At 39.1% G+C, this 16,999-nt stretch overlaps 1 protein-coding gene across 2 annotated transcripts in view; it reads right to left on the bottom strand.

Annotated features, from left to right (window-relative positions):
• Positions 1-16,999, bottom strand: part of LOC115954859 (putative receptor-like protein kinase At3g47110) — a 27,202-nt gene extending 10,203 nt beyond the window's left edge. The window contains exons 1-3 of one of the 2 annotated variants that reach the window (XM_031072825.1): positions 14,254-16,999; positions 13,076-13,552; positions 12,485-12,675 (exon numbers count right to left, since the gene is read on the bottom strand). In XM_031072825.1, coding sequence (XP_030928685.1) covers positions 13,077-13,552; positions 14,254-16,948 — 3,171 coding nt within the window. In that variant the 5' untranslated portion in view covers positions 16,949-16,999 and the 3' untranslated portion in view covers positions 12,485-12,675; position 13,076. Of the gene's footprint in view, positions 1-12,484; positions 12,676-13,075; positions 13,553-14,253 lie in introns of those variants that run through there. The other variant, XM_031072826.1, reaches the window with a different exon arrangement.

Raw genomic sequence — 16,999 nt, 5'->3', positions numbered from 1 at the left:
AAACTTGACAATACAAACTATATTGTTTGGAAACACCAAATTACCATGGTGTTGGAGACTTACTCTTTGTTTGAACTGTTAGAAGAACCTTAGCTAGTTCTTGATAAATTTCTAAAAGATCTTTCTGGTGCTTACACCACGATCTTGAATCCAAACTTCTTGATCTGGAAATCTGAGGAGAAGGCATTGTTGACCTTCATGAGTTCAACCTTGACTCCATCAATTCTTGCCCTCACTGTTGGTTGTACCTCAGCTATGGAGATTTGGAAGGTCTTAGAGAACAAATTCTCTTCGATCTCTAGGTCACACATTATGAATCTTAAAGGTGAATTGCATAATCTAAAGAAGGGCACCGATTCTGTAGATCTATATAAGTAGTAAGAGACAAAATTCTTGTAGTTGGAGTGGTTATAGATGATGAAGAACTCCTCCACATTGCAATTAAGGGACTTCCCAAAGAATACAATGTCTTCAGGTCTACTATAAGGACCAGAAGTGCAAAATTGAGCTTTGATGAGCTCTCTACCATGCTTAATGCTGAGGAAGAATCTCTAAATGAAGGCCTAGATGTTAAAAACTTAGTCTTTGCCATGGCAGCAACTACTCCAAAGCCTAACAACAGTGATTACAATCAAGCTTCAATAGAGGTAGGGGTAGAGGCAACTACAACAACAAGGGTGGTAAAGGAGGTAGAGGACCAAGTAATCAACCATCTCAATATCAACACTTTAATCAATTTCAGCAAGCTCAACCTAATGCCGGTACAAGGTCATAGAGGCCATCTTGTCAGATTTGTGGCAAATTAGGCCATACAGCTCTAGATTATTACCATAGGATGGACTATGCCCATCAAGGGAAGCATCCACCTACCAAACTTGCAGCAATGGCCACTGCTTCCAATGCCTACCTCATTCAAGACCAGCCCTAGCTTGCTAACAGTGCTGCTGCAGACCATGTCATAGCCAGCCTCAGTCACCTCAACTTCCCAAAGCCTTACAATGGTCAAGATCACCTCACTGTAGGAAATGACCAAAATCTCCCAATTACACACACTGGTAATGTTCATATACCCCTTACTAAATCAAATATTCATCTTAATAATGTTCTTAGGGTTTCTTCCATTGCGTCAAACCTTGCCTCAGTTCATAAACTCTATCATGACAATAATTGTTGATGCTATTTTAATGAAAATGTCCTTTCCATTCAGGCTTTGGCCATGGGGAAGGTTTTGTACCAGGGCAAGAGTGAAAATGGAGTTTATCCCATCTATCCTCAAAGGGCTTCTCAACGTTCTTTGCCTTCTAAGGTCTGCAACAATGTTGCTATTAGTTCTGTTGTCAATAAGTCTCTTTGGCACAAGAGACTTGGTCATCCTCATGATCAAGTACTCAAGCTTCTCTTTCCTGATGTCAATTTAGTTTTGAATAAGTGTAATTCTGTTGATCATACTTGTACACACTGTTTGTATGGCAAAATGTATAATCAATCTTTTCCAAATTCTCAGTTTGTTACCTCTTCTCCATTTGAACTTGTGCATTCAGATTTATGGGGTCCTGCACCTGTAAATTCTATTGATGGCTTTAAATACTATGTTCTCTTTGTTGATCATTATACCAGATTTTCATGTCTTTATTTGCTTAAGTCTAAGTTTGAGGTTTTTGCCAAATTTACTCATTTTAAGGCTATGATTGAAACTCAATTCTCTGCAAAAATTAAGATTTTCAGGTTAGGTGGGGGTGGCGAATATACCTCTAATGATTTTAGAACTTATCTAATGCAACAAGGTATCATTCACCAGCTCTCTTGTCCTTACACTCTTCAACAAAATGGTTTTGTTGAGAGAAAACACAAACATCTTATTGAGACATCTATCACTCTTTTGTCTCAAGCTTCTATCCCTTCTTCATATTGGTCATATGCTATTAAAACAACTATTTCTTTAATCAACCTACTTCCTACCTCAGTTCTAAATTTCCACTCTTCTTGGTTCAAGTTATATTCCACAAAACCCGACCTCTCATAGCTTAAGGTCTTTGGCTGTGCTTGTTATCCAAATCTTAGACCCTATACCACTCACAAGCTTGAACCTAGGACTATGGAATGCATCTTTCTTGGTTACCCGATTGGTTTCAAAGGTTACCTATATCTTGATATCAAATCTAAACATCTCTACATCTCTAGGCATGTTGTTTTCAATGAGTCCAAATTTCCTTTCTCCACTCTCACTGTCTCTACATCTGCTCCCACTTCTTCCCATGTTCCTTTTGATACCCTTTGGCTTTCAAATCAGTTATATCTCCATTCTCTCAATCATCCTTCACTTCTAGGTGCTTTTCTAGCTCCTATCTCATCCCAGTCTTGTCCTACTCTCTCAGATACACCCTCTAATCTTGTGTCTCAACCTACTTCCTCACTCTCTCTACCTGAGTCTGCTCCATCTCAATCAGATCCACCTGCTACTGCCCTTCCACAACCAATTGCCTTAAACCATCATCCTATGCAAACCAGATCCAAGAGTGGGACCACTAAGCCTAATTCCAAGCTATGTTACAAAGCAGTTCTTGACTACAACTTAACTGAACCACCCACTTATAAGATTGCTTCCAAATACCCCAAATGGTGTGAGGCTATGGATGCTGAATTTCAAGCACTCTAGAGGCAGCATACTTGGTCCTTGGTTCCTACTCCTCATGTCAACTTGGTTGGATGTAAATGGGTTTATAAGCTTACGCTTAACAGTGATGGTTCCATATCAAGATATAAGGCTAGGCTAGTAGCTAAGGGGTTTCATCAGCAAGCAGGTATTAATTACCAAGAGACATTCAGTCCTGTCATCAAACCAGCTACTATGAGGCTTGTCTTAGCTATTGCAGTGAGCTATAACTGATAGTTTTTAGACCCCTTAAAACACAACCAGATTAACTTTGTTAATTAGTCAAGTGATTATTTAGTCAAATTAATCAGATCTAGGTTAACACACATATATCATATCATGTAAAGTGCGGAAAATAAAGAACACAATGATATGATAACTTAGGAAAACCAAACCGATAAAAAACCTGGGGAGAATTTAACCTACCTATCCTTAAGGTAAAAAGCAAATCTACTAGAAAGAATCGAAGTTTTACAATAGCGACTTAGACCACTAACATCCTATTGCTACCTACTAGTAGAAACTTACTAACACGACCACGTGTAAGCTCCAAAACCACGGACTCCTTCTTTCTTGGATTCTCCAGCAAGTATAAGCACATCCGCTTGTGTTTCTTTAAGTTCTTATGGTAGCAACTAAATGATCATCCTAAGCTTGTGTAAAGGAAAGCTCCTCATAGATCTCACAAGAAATTTACACAAACAGCGATATGAGCGATACTAAAACGTGGTTAGGGTTTGCCTTATATATCTAGGGCAAAAATACAAAACCCTAAACGTTTTAAATAAATTAGGGCTGAGTTGGAATTCTGCAGAAAACGCATTCTGCCCGAATTTCAATTGATCAAGCCTAAGCTTCGATCAGTCGAACCAGGCCGAAATGCTTTATTAAATCTGCATCAACTTAAATCAAACTTTACATAAATGAACCAACTTTGAGCAAGTCTAAACATGACTAAACATCTTGTTTTGATCATGGTTTGCCAACAATACACATTAGAGTTCTAAACACATAAGATCCTAAGTCTTTAGAACCTAACGATAACTAGTCTCTTAGGCAACTTGATGTCTCAAATGCCTTTCTCGATGGCTTCCTTAAGGAGGAGGTTTATATGGCACAGCCTCCTGGGTATGAAGATTCCACACATCCATCTTATGTCTACAGGTTGCATAAGTCTCTCTATGGCCTTAAACAGGCTCCCAAGGCATGGTTTGAGAGATTTTCCTTTCATCTTCATCTTGGTTTCACTGCATCTGTTACAGACAGTTCTCTCTTCATTTTTCATTCTTCTGGTATTATCATTTACCTTTTGTTGTATGTGGATGATATAATTATTACTGGTAACAGCTTAGTTCAAGTTGATCATCTTATTTCTGCTCTCAGTCAAGCTTTTGAACTTAAAGACTTAGGGCCGCTCAACTATTTCTTGGGAATTCAAATCACCAGAACTAAGTTTGGCCTTTCTCTCACACAGTACAAATTTGCTTCAAATATACATTATAGGTTCAACATGGAGAATTCCAAACCAACCAAGACCCCTTGTTGTCCTTCAACTAGGTTGGTTCCTCATGAGGGTGTTGCCTTGTCAGATCCATCTGTGTATAGAAGTATGGTTGGGGCACTCCAATATCTGACTTTTACACTCCTAGACATCTTCTTCAGTGTTCATCAGCTCTGTCGATTTATGAGTAATCCAACTTCTACTCACTTGGAAGGTGCTAAGCGTGTTCTGTATTATGTTAGGGGCACTTTGCATCTTGGCATTCATCTTTCCCTTGGACCCTGGACCCTTGACCCTCATTGTCTTCTCTAATGCTGATTGGGCAGGGGACCCTTTTGATCACCGCTTCACTACAGGATTATTTGTTTTTCTTGGTCCTTGATAAGGGTAATTTTGTAATTAACCCATGACGAAACAAAAGGCGACGGACATAACAATTTTGTCAATTTCACTCATGAGAGACAACCCTGTTGTAAAGTCTACAGCTCCACCCCATACATGACGGCTGCATCTTGGGCACAGTAAGCCAAAGACAGTAAGCTGAAGATAGTAAGCTGAAGACAGTAAGCTGAAGATAGTAAACTGAAGACAGTAAGCTGAAGGGAATAAGCTAAAGGGGATATATGAATCTCTGACGAGTCTGACGTGGCCTTGCTTAGTCTCCATGCATACGTGTATAAAGAAATATCTTGCGCCCCACGCTTATCTCTAATCAAGAAGACTCCTATAAGGAAAGGATTACGGAAGATACACGGATTAAAGAGGTTCTCTCCTATAAGGAGAGCTTCTGGATCAAGGCATGGATTTCGGCCCTACACTATTATAAAAACCCCAAGACCCTCACAAACGAAGGTACGCATAATTTCACCTCAGCTCTGACACTCTAGAGTTGTGAACAAGAGATTTCTCTAACTTGACCATCGGAGGGTATTTGGTCGGTACCATACCGACACTCCTCTTAAGGTCTTCAGCTCTTGCGTAGTGCAGGTTCTTATCAAGAGTACGTAAGGACCGTGTGGCTTACTGACGATTTTTTGGCATCATCAGTTGGCACCGTTTGTGGGGAATTTTTACGACTTATAAGCCATACTATCGCTTTCCGGACAAAGAGTTGCATGGTACTTACTCGCTCGATGGCGACCACCAACGACGTTCAGGGAGACGAACCACGCTCAACTAAACTCAAGAGACAGGTGCAGACTCTCACTGCAGCCATGGAACGCCTCACTAAGCAAAACAATGATCTGGAAGAGCAGTTGCGCCAAAAGAATGCAGGGCACGGCACTCAGGAGGAGGACCAAGAAGATACCAATGCCAAGCCAAAAGATCGAGAGGGGCTAGAAGGTAGTAACTTCCCAAGCAGATAGGAGCGACAAGACATGAGTCGTCCATCAGTCACTGATACGGCTTCACCCCACATTGTCATGGAGATGCAGATGATGAAGGAATGGATGGCCCTTATGATGAACGCCCTCAAAGGTCGGGTGTCCAGCGACCTTGATGATTTAGTCCACCGAACCGATTTGCCTTTCACCACATCCATCAACTCCTACCCCCTACCGCAAAAGTTTCGCATGCCACAGATAGAAAACTATGACGGAGCCAAGGACCCTCTTGATCACCTAGAGACTTTCAAGACCTTGATGCACCTTCAAGGAGTAGCAGATGAGATCATGTGTAGGGCCTTCCCTACAACGTTGAAGGGTCCTGCGAGAATTTGGTTCAGTCGGCTGACACCTAACTCCATCAGTACTTTCAAGGAGCTAAGCGCTCAGTTCACTTCGCACTTTATTGGAGGGCATAGATATAAGAAGTCTACTGCATGCTTGATGAGTATCAGGCAACAAGAGAACGAGATACTAAGATCCTATATAACCCGCTTTAACAAGGAAGCGCTCTCGATCGATGAAACTGACGACAAGATACTTATAGCAGCCTTCACAAATGGGTTGCGGAAGGGTAAGTTTTTGTTCTCTCTATACAAAAACGGCCCGAAGACTATGTCAGATGTGCTTTACAGGGCAACCAAATACATGAATGCTGAAGATGCGCTTCTGGCCCGAGAGGAGAGGCCTAAGAAGAGGGAAAGACAGGAAGATGTACGGCTGGACAGGGGGCAGAAGATGGCTAGAACTGGAGAACGCTGGGAGGACTGACACTCCGAACCACCTGCGGGGAAGTTCACAAGCTTCACCCCACTGACTGCCCCAATCGACCAAGTACTGATGCAAATTAAGGATGAAGGAGCCTTGACCTTTCCCAGCAAGCTGAAGGGAGATCCTAACAAGAGGTCTAGGGACAAATATAGCTTCCACCGTGATCACGGCCATGACATAGCTGACTGCTACGACTTGAAGCAATAAATAGAAGCTCTTATTAGGCAAGGAAGGCTATAGAGGTTCGTCAGCAAGGAGAAAACGGACCCACCATAGGAGTAGGCTCCCCGACGGGAGAACGAGTGCCCCAGACCACCTATAGGAGATATAAGAATGATCGTAGGAGACACCACAACTCCTGAGTCATCAAAAAAGGCCCGTAAGACTTATCTCAGGATGGTTCAGAACATCCAGCTGATGAGATCCATACCCAAGATGGAGCGGATTGACAACCCCCTCATTGGATTCTTGAAAGAAGATGCATGACATCTTCACCATCCACATGACGATGGACTCGTCGTTAGCATACGGGCAGAAGACTATAACATGCACCAAGTTCTGGTTGACAACGGTAGCTTGGCTGACATCCTCTACTACCTCACATTCCAGCAGATGGGGATTGATAGGGAGTGACTAGTTCCAACTAACGCACCACTCGTTGGCTTTGGAGGGACGAGGATATTCCCCCTTGGTGTCGTCACTTTGGCTGTAACTGTGGGCAACTATCCCCAGCAAATCACTAAGAATGTAACGTTCCTCATGGTCGACTGCTCGTCTGCTTACAATGCCATCATAGGACGACCTATCCTCAATTCGTGGAAGGCTATAACCTCAACCTACCATTTAATGATCAAGTTCCCTACTGATTATGGAATAGGGGAGTTGCGAGGGGATCAAGTGGTGGCACGCGAGTGTTACGTAGCCATGATGGAAATGGATGACCACTTCTAGGCCATAAGCATAGAAGAACATCAGACAATGGCAAAGCCCGTTGAAAGACTTGAAGATATACTTCTTGATGATTCTCGAGTAGAGCGAACAACCAAGATCAGCACCCTTGAAAATTTGACGGTCCGCCAAGGCTAAGGAAAGGCACTTACCACTTGGAGACACTTGACGAGCAGAAGCTACGCCATCCATAGAAAGCCGAGCATCTCAAAAAGTACTACCAGTAGAAGACAGCATGAAGAACGCTACTCCTCATTCCCAGTTTATTTCTTTTAGTCATTTATCTTAGTTTACTTTTGCCTACAACTACTTTTTAAGCCCAAAGGACTGAAGTTTATTCTTTTTAGAATGATTTTCTACTTATATATGCATTCATCATAATAAGAGGAGTTTATTCAGAAATAACTAGCGTATTTGTTATGGGGCGGGAATTAGTTAGTCCTTAGGTGGACGAATTCATGATTACGACCAAAAGCGGACGAATTTATTACAAAGTCCACAAAGTGGACGAGTCTATTGCTAAGTCCACAAAGTGGACGAGTCTACTACTAAGTCCACAAAGTGGACGAATTTATCACTAAGTCCACAAAGTGAACGAGTTTATCACTAAGTCCACAAAGTGGACAAGTCTACTGCTAAATCCACGAAGTAGACGAATTTATTACTAAGTCCGCAAAGTGGACGAGTCTACTCCTAAGCCCATAAAGTGGATGAGTCTATTGCTAAGTCCACAAAGTGGACGAGTCTATTGCTAAGTCCACGAAGTGAACGAATTTATTACTAAGTCCACAAAGTGGACAAGTCTACTACTATGTCCACAAAGTGGACGAGTCTACTGCTAAGTCCACAAAGTGGACGAAATTATTACCAAGTCTACAAAGTAGACGAGCCTAAGACCACAAAGTGGACAGGCCTATCACCAAAGTCTACAAAGTAGACGAGTTTAATATAAGTCCAAAAGTTGGACAAAATCCATTACCAAGCTTACAAAGCAAACCAGCCTAAGTTCACAAAGTGGACGGGCATATTACCAAGTCCACGAGGTAGACGAGCCTAAGTCCACAAAGCGGACGACCCCACAAAAGTGGACAAGATTATTACTAAATCCACAAAGTGAGCGACCTCATTACAAAATCCACAAGACAGTGGACAGATCCACCACAAATGGACGGACCTAAACATAGACAAGTCCATAATTTGGTTCATCCCACAAAGATGGGTTAATAAAATAAAGTCCACAAAACAATGGATGGATCCACAACAAGTGGATGGACCTAACTAAGCAGACGGGTCCATGATTAAGTCCGTATGCAGGTTCATCTCGTCAGGATAAGGTTACAAACCACAACAAACAGACATATCTATAACTAAATAGACGGGTGTGTCTCTAAACTTACGAAAACATATCTTGAGGCATCACACATAAATGACCCTTCCACGACGTTAACTCCATAACCCGTCAGCTAAAGCTGACGAGGCTATGGAGTAGAGGGCAGCTGATAAGGGTAATTTTGTAATTAACCCATGACGAAACAAAAGGCAACGAACATAACAAAGTTATCAACTTCACTCATAAGAGACAGCCTTGTTGTAAAGTCTACAGCTCCACCCCATACCTGATAGCTGCATCTTGGGCACAGTAAGCTGAAGATAGTAAGTTGGAGATAGTAAGCTAAAGATAGTAAGCTGGAGACAGTAAACTGAAGAGGATAAGCTGAAGAGAATAAGTTGAAGGGGATATATGAATCTTTGACGAGTCTGACGTGGCCTTGCTTGGTCTCCACGCATGCGTGTATAAGGAAATATCTTGCGCCTCACACTTACCTCTAATCAAGAAGACTCCTATAAGGAAAGGATTCCGGAAGATACACGGATTAAAGAGGTTCTCTCCTATAAGGAAAGAACTTCTGGATCAAGGCATGGATTTCGGCCCTACACTACTCTAAAAACCCCCCCCCCCCAAAACCCTCACAAATGAAGGTACGCACAATTTCCCCCCAACTCTGACACTCTAGAGTTGTGAACAAAAGATTTCTCTAACTTGACCATCGAAGGGTATTTGGCCGGTACCACACCGGTACTCCTCTTAAGGTCTTCAGCTTTTGCGTTGTACAGGTTCTTGTCAGGAGCACGTAAGGACCATATGGCTTAGTGACGATTTTTCAGCATCATCAGTCCTAATCCAATTTCTTGGTCTTCCAAGAAGCAAAGCATTGTGTCCAAATCCTCCATAAAGGCCGAGTATCGTGCTTTGGCTACTACTGCTGCTGAGTTATCCTGGCTGCGTATTTTGTTTAAAGAGCTCAGAGTGTTTCTTTCTCATGTACCTGTGTTGTGGTGTGACAATGTCCCTGCCATTGCTTTATCTGCTAATCCAGTGTTTCAGTCTCGTACAAAGCATCTTGAAGTTGATTATCACTTTGTTCGTGAGAAGGTGTTGCGCAGGGATTTGTGTGTTGGTTTTGTCTCAGGTAAAGACAATTTAGCTGATATATTAACCAAGCCTCTATCTGCTCCTCTGTTTCTTCTTCTCAGATGTAAACTCAGGGTGGATTCCTCCCCCTTTCATTTGAGGGGGGATGTTGAAGACAGAAGAAGCTTGAAAAGGCTTGATATTCAAGGATAACCAAAACGATAACACAGGACAAGCAAAACAGTGAAGCTTAAATTAGTATTGTGAAACGCATCGTTTCATTTAACACAACACACCATTTTGAATAACACAGAGCCAAAGCACAAGACACGCTGCAAACGGTGTCGTTTACTCTATTCAAGTTTCAGTTAGTGTTGGCGTGAAAGGTTGTCACTGAGCTGTGTCTGTTTCCGTGATTTACGAGCTTGATCCGCATAATTTGGATCTAATTATTGTTCAGTTAAGAGTGGTAGAGTGAGTGTATAAATAGTGAGCTGTTGATCAGTTGTAATGTTAAGCAAGATATTTTTCTCATTCATAGAAATTTTCTCTCTCTTTCTCACTCCTTCTCTCTTGTGTTCTTCACTGATCTTTCTTCTTCTTACTTTCTCTGTGGTAATCTTGCTTCTGTTTTTGAGATTCATAATATCAAGAATTTCTTCAGCATCATCACGCTGCTGCTGCTGCCATCAGTAGTAGCTGCATCAGTGTGCTTCTGCTGCTCTACAGTACGCTTATAGGAAAGAGAAGAATAGCATGAAGGTATGTAGGCCATATCACATGAAACTTGGTGTTATGAAGTTTCATTGGTTTCAAGCAGATGGTGAAATATTGGTGCAAGGCAAAGAGAGATAGAGAATTATGTTAAGCAAAAATGAGACTTTTAGCAGGGGTCAGTTATGGCATGAACTTAACTGGAATACTTCTTTTGAAATTTTCTCTAACCACAATTTTTTATCATGTAAATTATATGATTTTTTTTTCTGCTAGGTCTGACTTTGCATTCCATCAAGCCGAAGTTTGACTATTGTACTCACTGTCCTCATGTGAGACTTAAAATGCTGTTTCTCACATTCCTCCACACGCCAAAAAGCAATTATGATACTTTAATACTTTAACTGATTCGTTAATTAATGATTAATTATAGTAGTAAATTTGTGAGAAAAAAGATGCTGAACCCAAAAAAAAAGAAAAGAAAAAGGAACATGGTTGGCATCGTAGGTTGTTTTGATGCTAAATTATTCATCCAGGCTTAGGTAAAGTATGACCCTATTCCATGGGCTAGGTAGTGCAAAGTTTCGTCTTCTTCTTTTCTTTTTTTCCCTAATGTTTTTCCTTTTCCCTTTAATTTAATTCAATAAGATGACTAATAAATCAATATTTTATTTAATTGGATTAAGATTGGTGTAATATTGACCTGTCAAATTCATAGTATGCATGTTGAAGATGAAAATTTTCATGCGCTCCTATAAATGATGATAATGGTTGGTTGATTCCATTTGTTTCTTGACATATCTTTTTATTTTCCTCATTTCAATTCCTCTGTTTGAAGTTGAACCTATTTTTCACTGATTAAAGTTGAATCATATATATAATATGAGTCAATGGCCGTTTTTATACATTTGTTCCAGAGCATGTGGCAATCTTTTAAAACGATAGCATAATATGTGAGTTGTGCTGTAACATAGCTTGTTAAACAACAAAATACAGAAAATAAATAGATAAGCCCTTCAGACTACCAAGAGGCATGAACTAGAAATCTTTGACTTGAACTAGAAATCTTCGACTTTGACTGGTTTTTTAATACTCTATGTTGATGGTTCTCTTTAAGGGTTTTCTTTGAGACTTACAAGAGGCATGAACTAGAAATCATTTTCTTGGTAATGAAGATTGAGTACTATGACTACTACTTCCTAACCATTTATATTTCATTTTTCAAAACAATTTCCTATTTAGTAGTATGTCCATGTTCCCTTGTAGCTTGTAACAGAATCATGACTCCCTGTCCAATTAGATAACCCTTTGGACTTTTGGTCATTTACTTCTATTCTCCCAAAAGTTTGAGCTACCGAAAACTCCCCTAAAATCGACTGCACCATCTGATGATCATTCCTAATTCTCACATGCTATCTTTTAGCCAAAACATCAAGGATTTCACTTTCCAAATATTAGGGTGGCTGATTGTAAGTCTCTAAATGTGAAGTAAGGTAAAATAAGCCAAATGACATGGAGGTATTATGTAAATGGACGGAAATTTCTTCCAACCACTACTCAGCAACTCAAATGAGTATCTACGTATACATTTAATCACATGACCTATTTAATAATCATATAACTTATTTAAATGATTTATTGAATCATGTGATGTAAATTTTAATAGATGTTGATGGTCTTATGAACATTAGGTGATGGGTTGGAGGATATTGGTATGGAGAACAATTGTCCTATGTAATTTTTTTTCCTTATTCCATTTTATCCCTTTCATCTTGTTTAAATGCCTTAATAACTACGTTTAATGCGCCAAGAGTCTTATAGTTTAGTGACATTGTCTTCTCCCTTTTATGAGAAAAACTATAGTTCAAATATCCATTTAAAAAAATTATTAAAAAACTCTATATCTGGAGAAATTTGGATACATGTGATGTCTTCAATAAACATCAAATAAAAGCATCATAGTTGATATTCCTAATACAAAAGGGCTTTCTGCAATTAGATAAATGATTATGAATAGAAAACAAAATACATACACACAATAGTTTTTTTTTTTTTTTTTTTAAATACATACACACTATACTAGAACAGTAGAACTTGTAGTAGAAGTGTTTAATATGCTTGTACCATCAATAGGTGGTAATATGCATACAAAAGTAGGATTGCCATATCCCAAAGAAGAAAATATAAGGAAATCATTCCATAAACATCTCAAGATTTAACTAGCACGCCTATATATGCTCAATGGGGACATGAAAGAGGTTTCAATGATCTCTTCTGATAGTTTCATGCTCTGCAGTCCAAGTACAAAGTTAGTTATATTTGTTATTTTCCAGACTATAAGGAAAAACCTTGAAAGTAGAAACAAGAACAACTATTGCATCTGCATGAGGCGATTTTAAAAAATAAAATATGAAAGAGCCTTTCGTAAGGTTTTGGGTCTAAAAATGTGAAAATTTTAGTCTAACATTTGATTGTTAGTGAGAATTGAAAAATCTAACTATTTATACAATTAACATTATTTATCAAAATAATAAAAGATGCCATGATTCCATTTATGCAAAATTAATATGAAACAAAAGAAATAAAACTTAATGGCCAATCTATTATTCAATCTTCAATCATTTTAGGAGATAATTATCATTGATGATTTATTATTTAGGCAAATTAAAATTTAAAATATCTGGAAGTACCTTAAACTTGGATTCTCCTAAATCCACTTTTGCGGATACCAGAACCAAGAAAAGCACTTTTGATCAAATGTAGTTCCCTGGTAACTTCCTTCATCTTCATTCTGTCTTTTGGTGACTCCATTGAACAAGCAAGTCCAGTCTCAAGGATTGATACTAAACACTTATGCACATTGGCATCCATTTGGCACAGGTTCAAAATACCTTGAGCTTCTTTGTCTACTTGAATTTCATTGTCATTATTATCTTCTCTAGTTGCCACTATTTTTGATGGGGCTTCATCAACTTCTCTTAGTAGAAGGGTTGGATCCACAATTTGAACAATTTTGTCTGGCAGTGCCATCATAGCAAAATTGTGGATATTGAGACCATCTTTAAATATGTCATCAGTGGGTCTCTTTCCTAGGAAGATCTCCAATAGTAATATACCATAGCTATACATGTCCCCCTCTGCTGATGCCTCCCCACCCATGCCATACTCTACAATTTGATTATGATATGTAAGGAAATGTACTAGTTGTTTACACTGATATTTGGAATTTAATGTAAGTACAAATTCATTTGATTAGTCTAAATAGCAAAAAAAAAACTTGTGCCTAAAGATGAACATGAGGATAGAGGCCATCATTAAATTTCAAGTTAGAAGCATTGACAATTCAATAGTTACAACAATGGGGAGGGGGGATTTAAACCCCGGATGTCCTCATTAAAAACACTAGGATTCTCAAATCCCAAGATAGGTCTCTATTTATGATTTACGTGCAGCCTGGAAAATGTGGTTAATGGTAAGTATTAGGATAGTCTAATCAAATTATATTTTGTAATTGGAATGGACTTGTTGGACACCTTAGGTATCAATGCCTTGGCTGCTCCATATTCAACCAAAATCATGGTTCCTATTATTATTTATTGTTTAAATATTGTCTGTTGACAACTTCGTCAGTATAGGACACAAGTAAATGTCTCAAATCTATAGCACAGATCTATTTTGAGACCAGCTCTACCATCTTTGTAATAATATATTGACAAGCTATCATCAATCATCACAAACATAATGTTTTGGGGAAATAAATGCTTGAAAATTGAAGATACTTAGTCAATGGATAGTCAACAATGTCTCGGCTAATTAAATTTATCAAGGCTTAAGTAATAAAGATGTCTAAGAATTGGAAATATATTACCTGGTGCAGCATAACCAATTGATCCCTTTATACCAACTGTACTAGTTTGCTTTCCAGAAGAATCATTAGTGATTGAGAGGAGCCTCGCCAAACCAAAATCGCTTACATGAGCAACCATGTCTTTGTCAAGAAGAACATTGCTTGGCTTTAAATCACAATGAATGATTGGTTGCACAGAATGGTTGTGAAGATATTCTATTGCAAAAGCCACATCAATTGCAACATTTAGTCTTTGAAGAAGGCTCAAGTTCCTTGATTGATTTTCATTGTCTAGCCCTGGATGCAGCCAATTATCTAAGCTTCCATTTGACATGAATTCAAATACTAGTGCCTTGAATTGATTCCCACGGTAATCTATGCTAGAGCAACATGTTATTATCTTAACAAGATTCCGATGACGGATATTTTGTAATGCATTGCATTCAGCCATGAAACTTTTGGAAGCTCCCTTTTTTTGAAGGTTAAGGACCTTTATAGCAACTAACCTTTCTTCCTGATCAAGAGCTCCTTTATATACAGTGCCAAAACTGCCAGATCCAATTAAATTATTTGGAGAAAATCCACTAGTTACTTGATAGAGTTCTTTGTACGAAACATTTGGAAGGAGGCCTATTGTTGAAACCATAGAAGGAGGTTTCTTTTTTGATTTTTTCACCCAAAAAAGAACAAGAAAGGATGAAAACAAAAAGAAAAGTAGAAAGATGGAAATAATAACAATTCGTAGTTTGAAGCTAATGGACTTTCTTGGTTTCATGACTTTTACAGGGCATTTGGGCAACTGTAATTTTGGTATACCACCACAAAGTTTTGTATTTCCAATCAATGATATGGCACTTGTGTTTTTGAAAACTCCTTCCGTTGGTACCTCACCTACAAAATTATTGAATGAAAGATTCAAATTTTCTAAAAGAGGAAGCTTCTTTAAACCCTCTGGAATGGGTCCTGATAGGTTATTTTGTGAAAGATCTAGATGCCGAAGACCTTTTAAAGAAGCCATAGATGATGAAATGGCTCCTTCAAAGGAATTCCCTTGTAGGTAAAGGTTTTCCAACATCAAAAAATTTCCTATGGATGTAGGAATTTCACCAGACAGGTTATTGTTAGAGACATCAAGTCCAATAATAATTTTCAGATTACCTACTTCAAATGGGAGTTTGCCACTGAATGAGTTGTGAGATAAATTGAGGAGTAGCAAGGGAAGGGAAGAAGGACCAATAAGCTGTTGGGGTATGGATCCATTGAGGTTATTTTGTGAAATGTCCAAGAGTTGCAAATTTTGGCAATTTACTATACTAAGAGGTATGGTTCCTTCTAATTTGTTTTCTTGTAAATCAAGTCGGAACAACCGAGTAAGGTTGCCTATGATGGTTGGTATTTCTCCAAACAATTTGTTTCCACTTAAAAATAATGCTTGCATCTTCTGAAACCTCCCAAAGCTAGTGGGAATGATGCTTGTGAAGTGATTATCATCTAAGCCGAAGGCATATAAATTGATGAAATTCCCTAATGATGCAGGAATGGTTCCAGATATTTCATTGCCTCCAAGATAGATTTTTGTGAGTTGGGTTGACAAGTTGGACAAAGAATTGGGCAGAACGCCTCCAAATTGATTTGCAGATAAATCCAACATAGTAAGTTTACTACAGTTTGTCAATGATGTCAAGAAAGGGAAGCCCCTTCCTAGATTATTATCACTCAAATCTAACCAGGAAATATTCAACAAATTGCCCAAATTAGTTGGAACTGATCCTAGAAATTTATTCCCACTTAAATCAATTAGTTCAAGTTGAGTTGCATTGCATAATGAAGTAGGGATTGTCCCAGAGAACTCATTTCCACCTATGAAAATATTTTGGAGGTTAGGAAGTATGAGGCCTATGTTGGCTGGAAGTGTGCCATTAAGTTGGTTGACTGCAGCTGAAAAGATTTTGAGGGATGACATATTGTAAAGAGAGGAAGGGATTGTACCTGACAATTTATTGATCCCAATTGCGAAAAGTCTTAAGTGTTTTAATTGGCCAATGGCACCTGGAACATTTCCCACCAAATTATTGTACTCTACATTGAAATTATTGAGCAACGAAAGATTTCCTAGGGAAGATGGGATTCCCCCTGCCAAATTGTTTATGGGAAGCCTAAGACGTTCCAACTTCATTAAAGAGCCTAGCTCTGCTGGAATTTTTCCAGTAAGCTTATTCACACCAAGATATATGAATATGAGATTGGAGCAGTTGGACAAGTTGGATGGTATTTCACCTTCCAACGTGTTATTGTCAAGATAAAGCTGTTGCAGTCGGAACAAACGACCAATTTCTCGTGGAATCTGACCATAGAAGCTGTTATTTGTGAGGATAATGGACCTAAGAAAGCTGAGGTTGCCTATGTAAGGTGATAAAGATCCACGTAACTTGTAGCCTTGTAGGTCTAAGACTGTGACTCTTTGGTGTCGACGGCTGCATTTGATCCCAAGCCAGTTACAGAAGTGCATAGAGTCATTCCATGAGTTCAATATGTTATATGGATCATGAGGTACAGATTCTTTAAATTTGAGCAAAGCCAAACGATCAGTCCCATTTGTTGGAGCAGTGGCAGTAAAGTTGGGTTGCAAGCAGAGTAGGCATATGGAAAAGAGTAGAATCACATGAAGGTATAGAGAACAAGACGATGCACTCAAATTGGTTTGGTGAATCGTCATTTGCTTTGGAGAAGAAGGAAGCGGGTGAAATATTTGGTGTTAGGCTACTGG

The sequence above is a fragment of the Quercus lobata genome, chromosome 8, assembly GCF_001633185.2.
Source record: "Quercus lobata isolate SW786 chromosome 8, ValleyOak3.0 Primary Assembly, whole genome shotgun sequence".
Lineage (NCBI taxonomy): Eukaryota > Viridiplantae > Streptophyta > Magnoliopsida > Fagales > Fagaceae > Quercus > Quercus lobata.
Note: the sequence above shows the minus strand (reverse complement) of the source record. Positions and strands in the feature narration are given on the sequence as shown.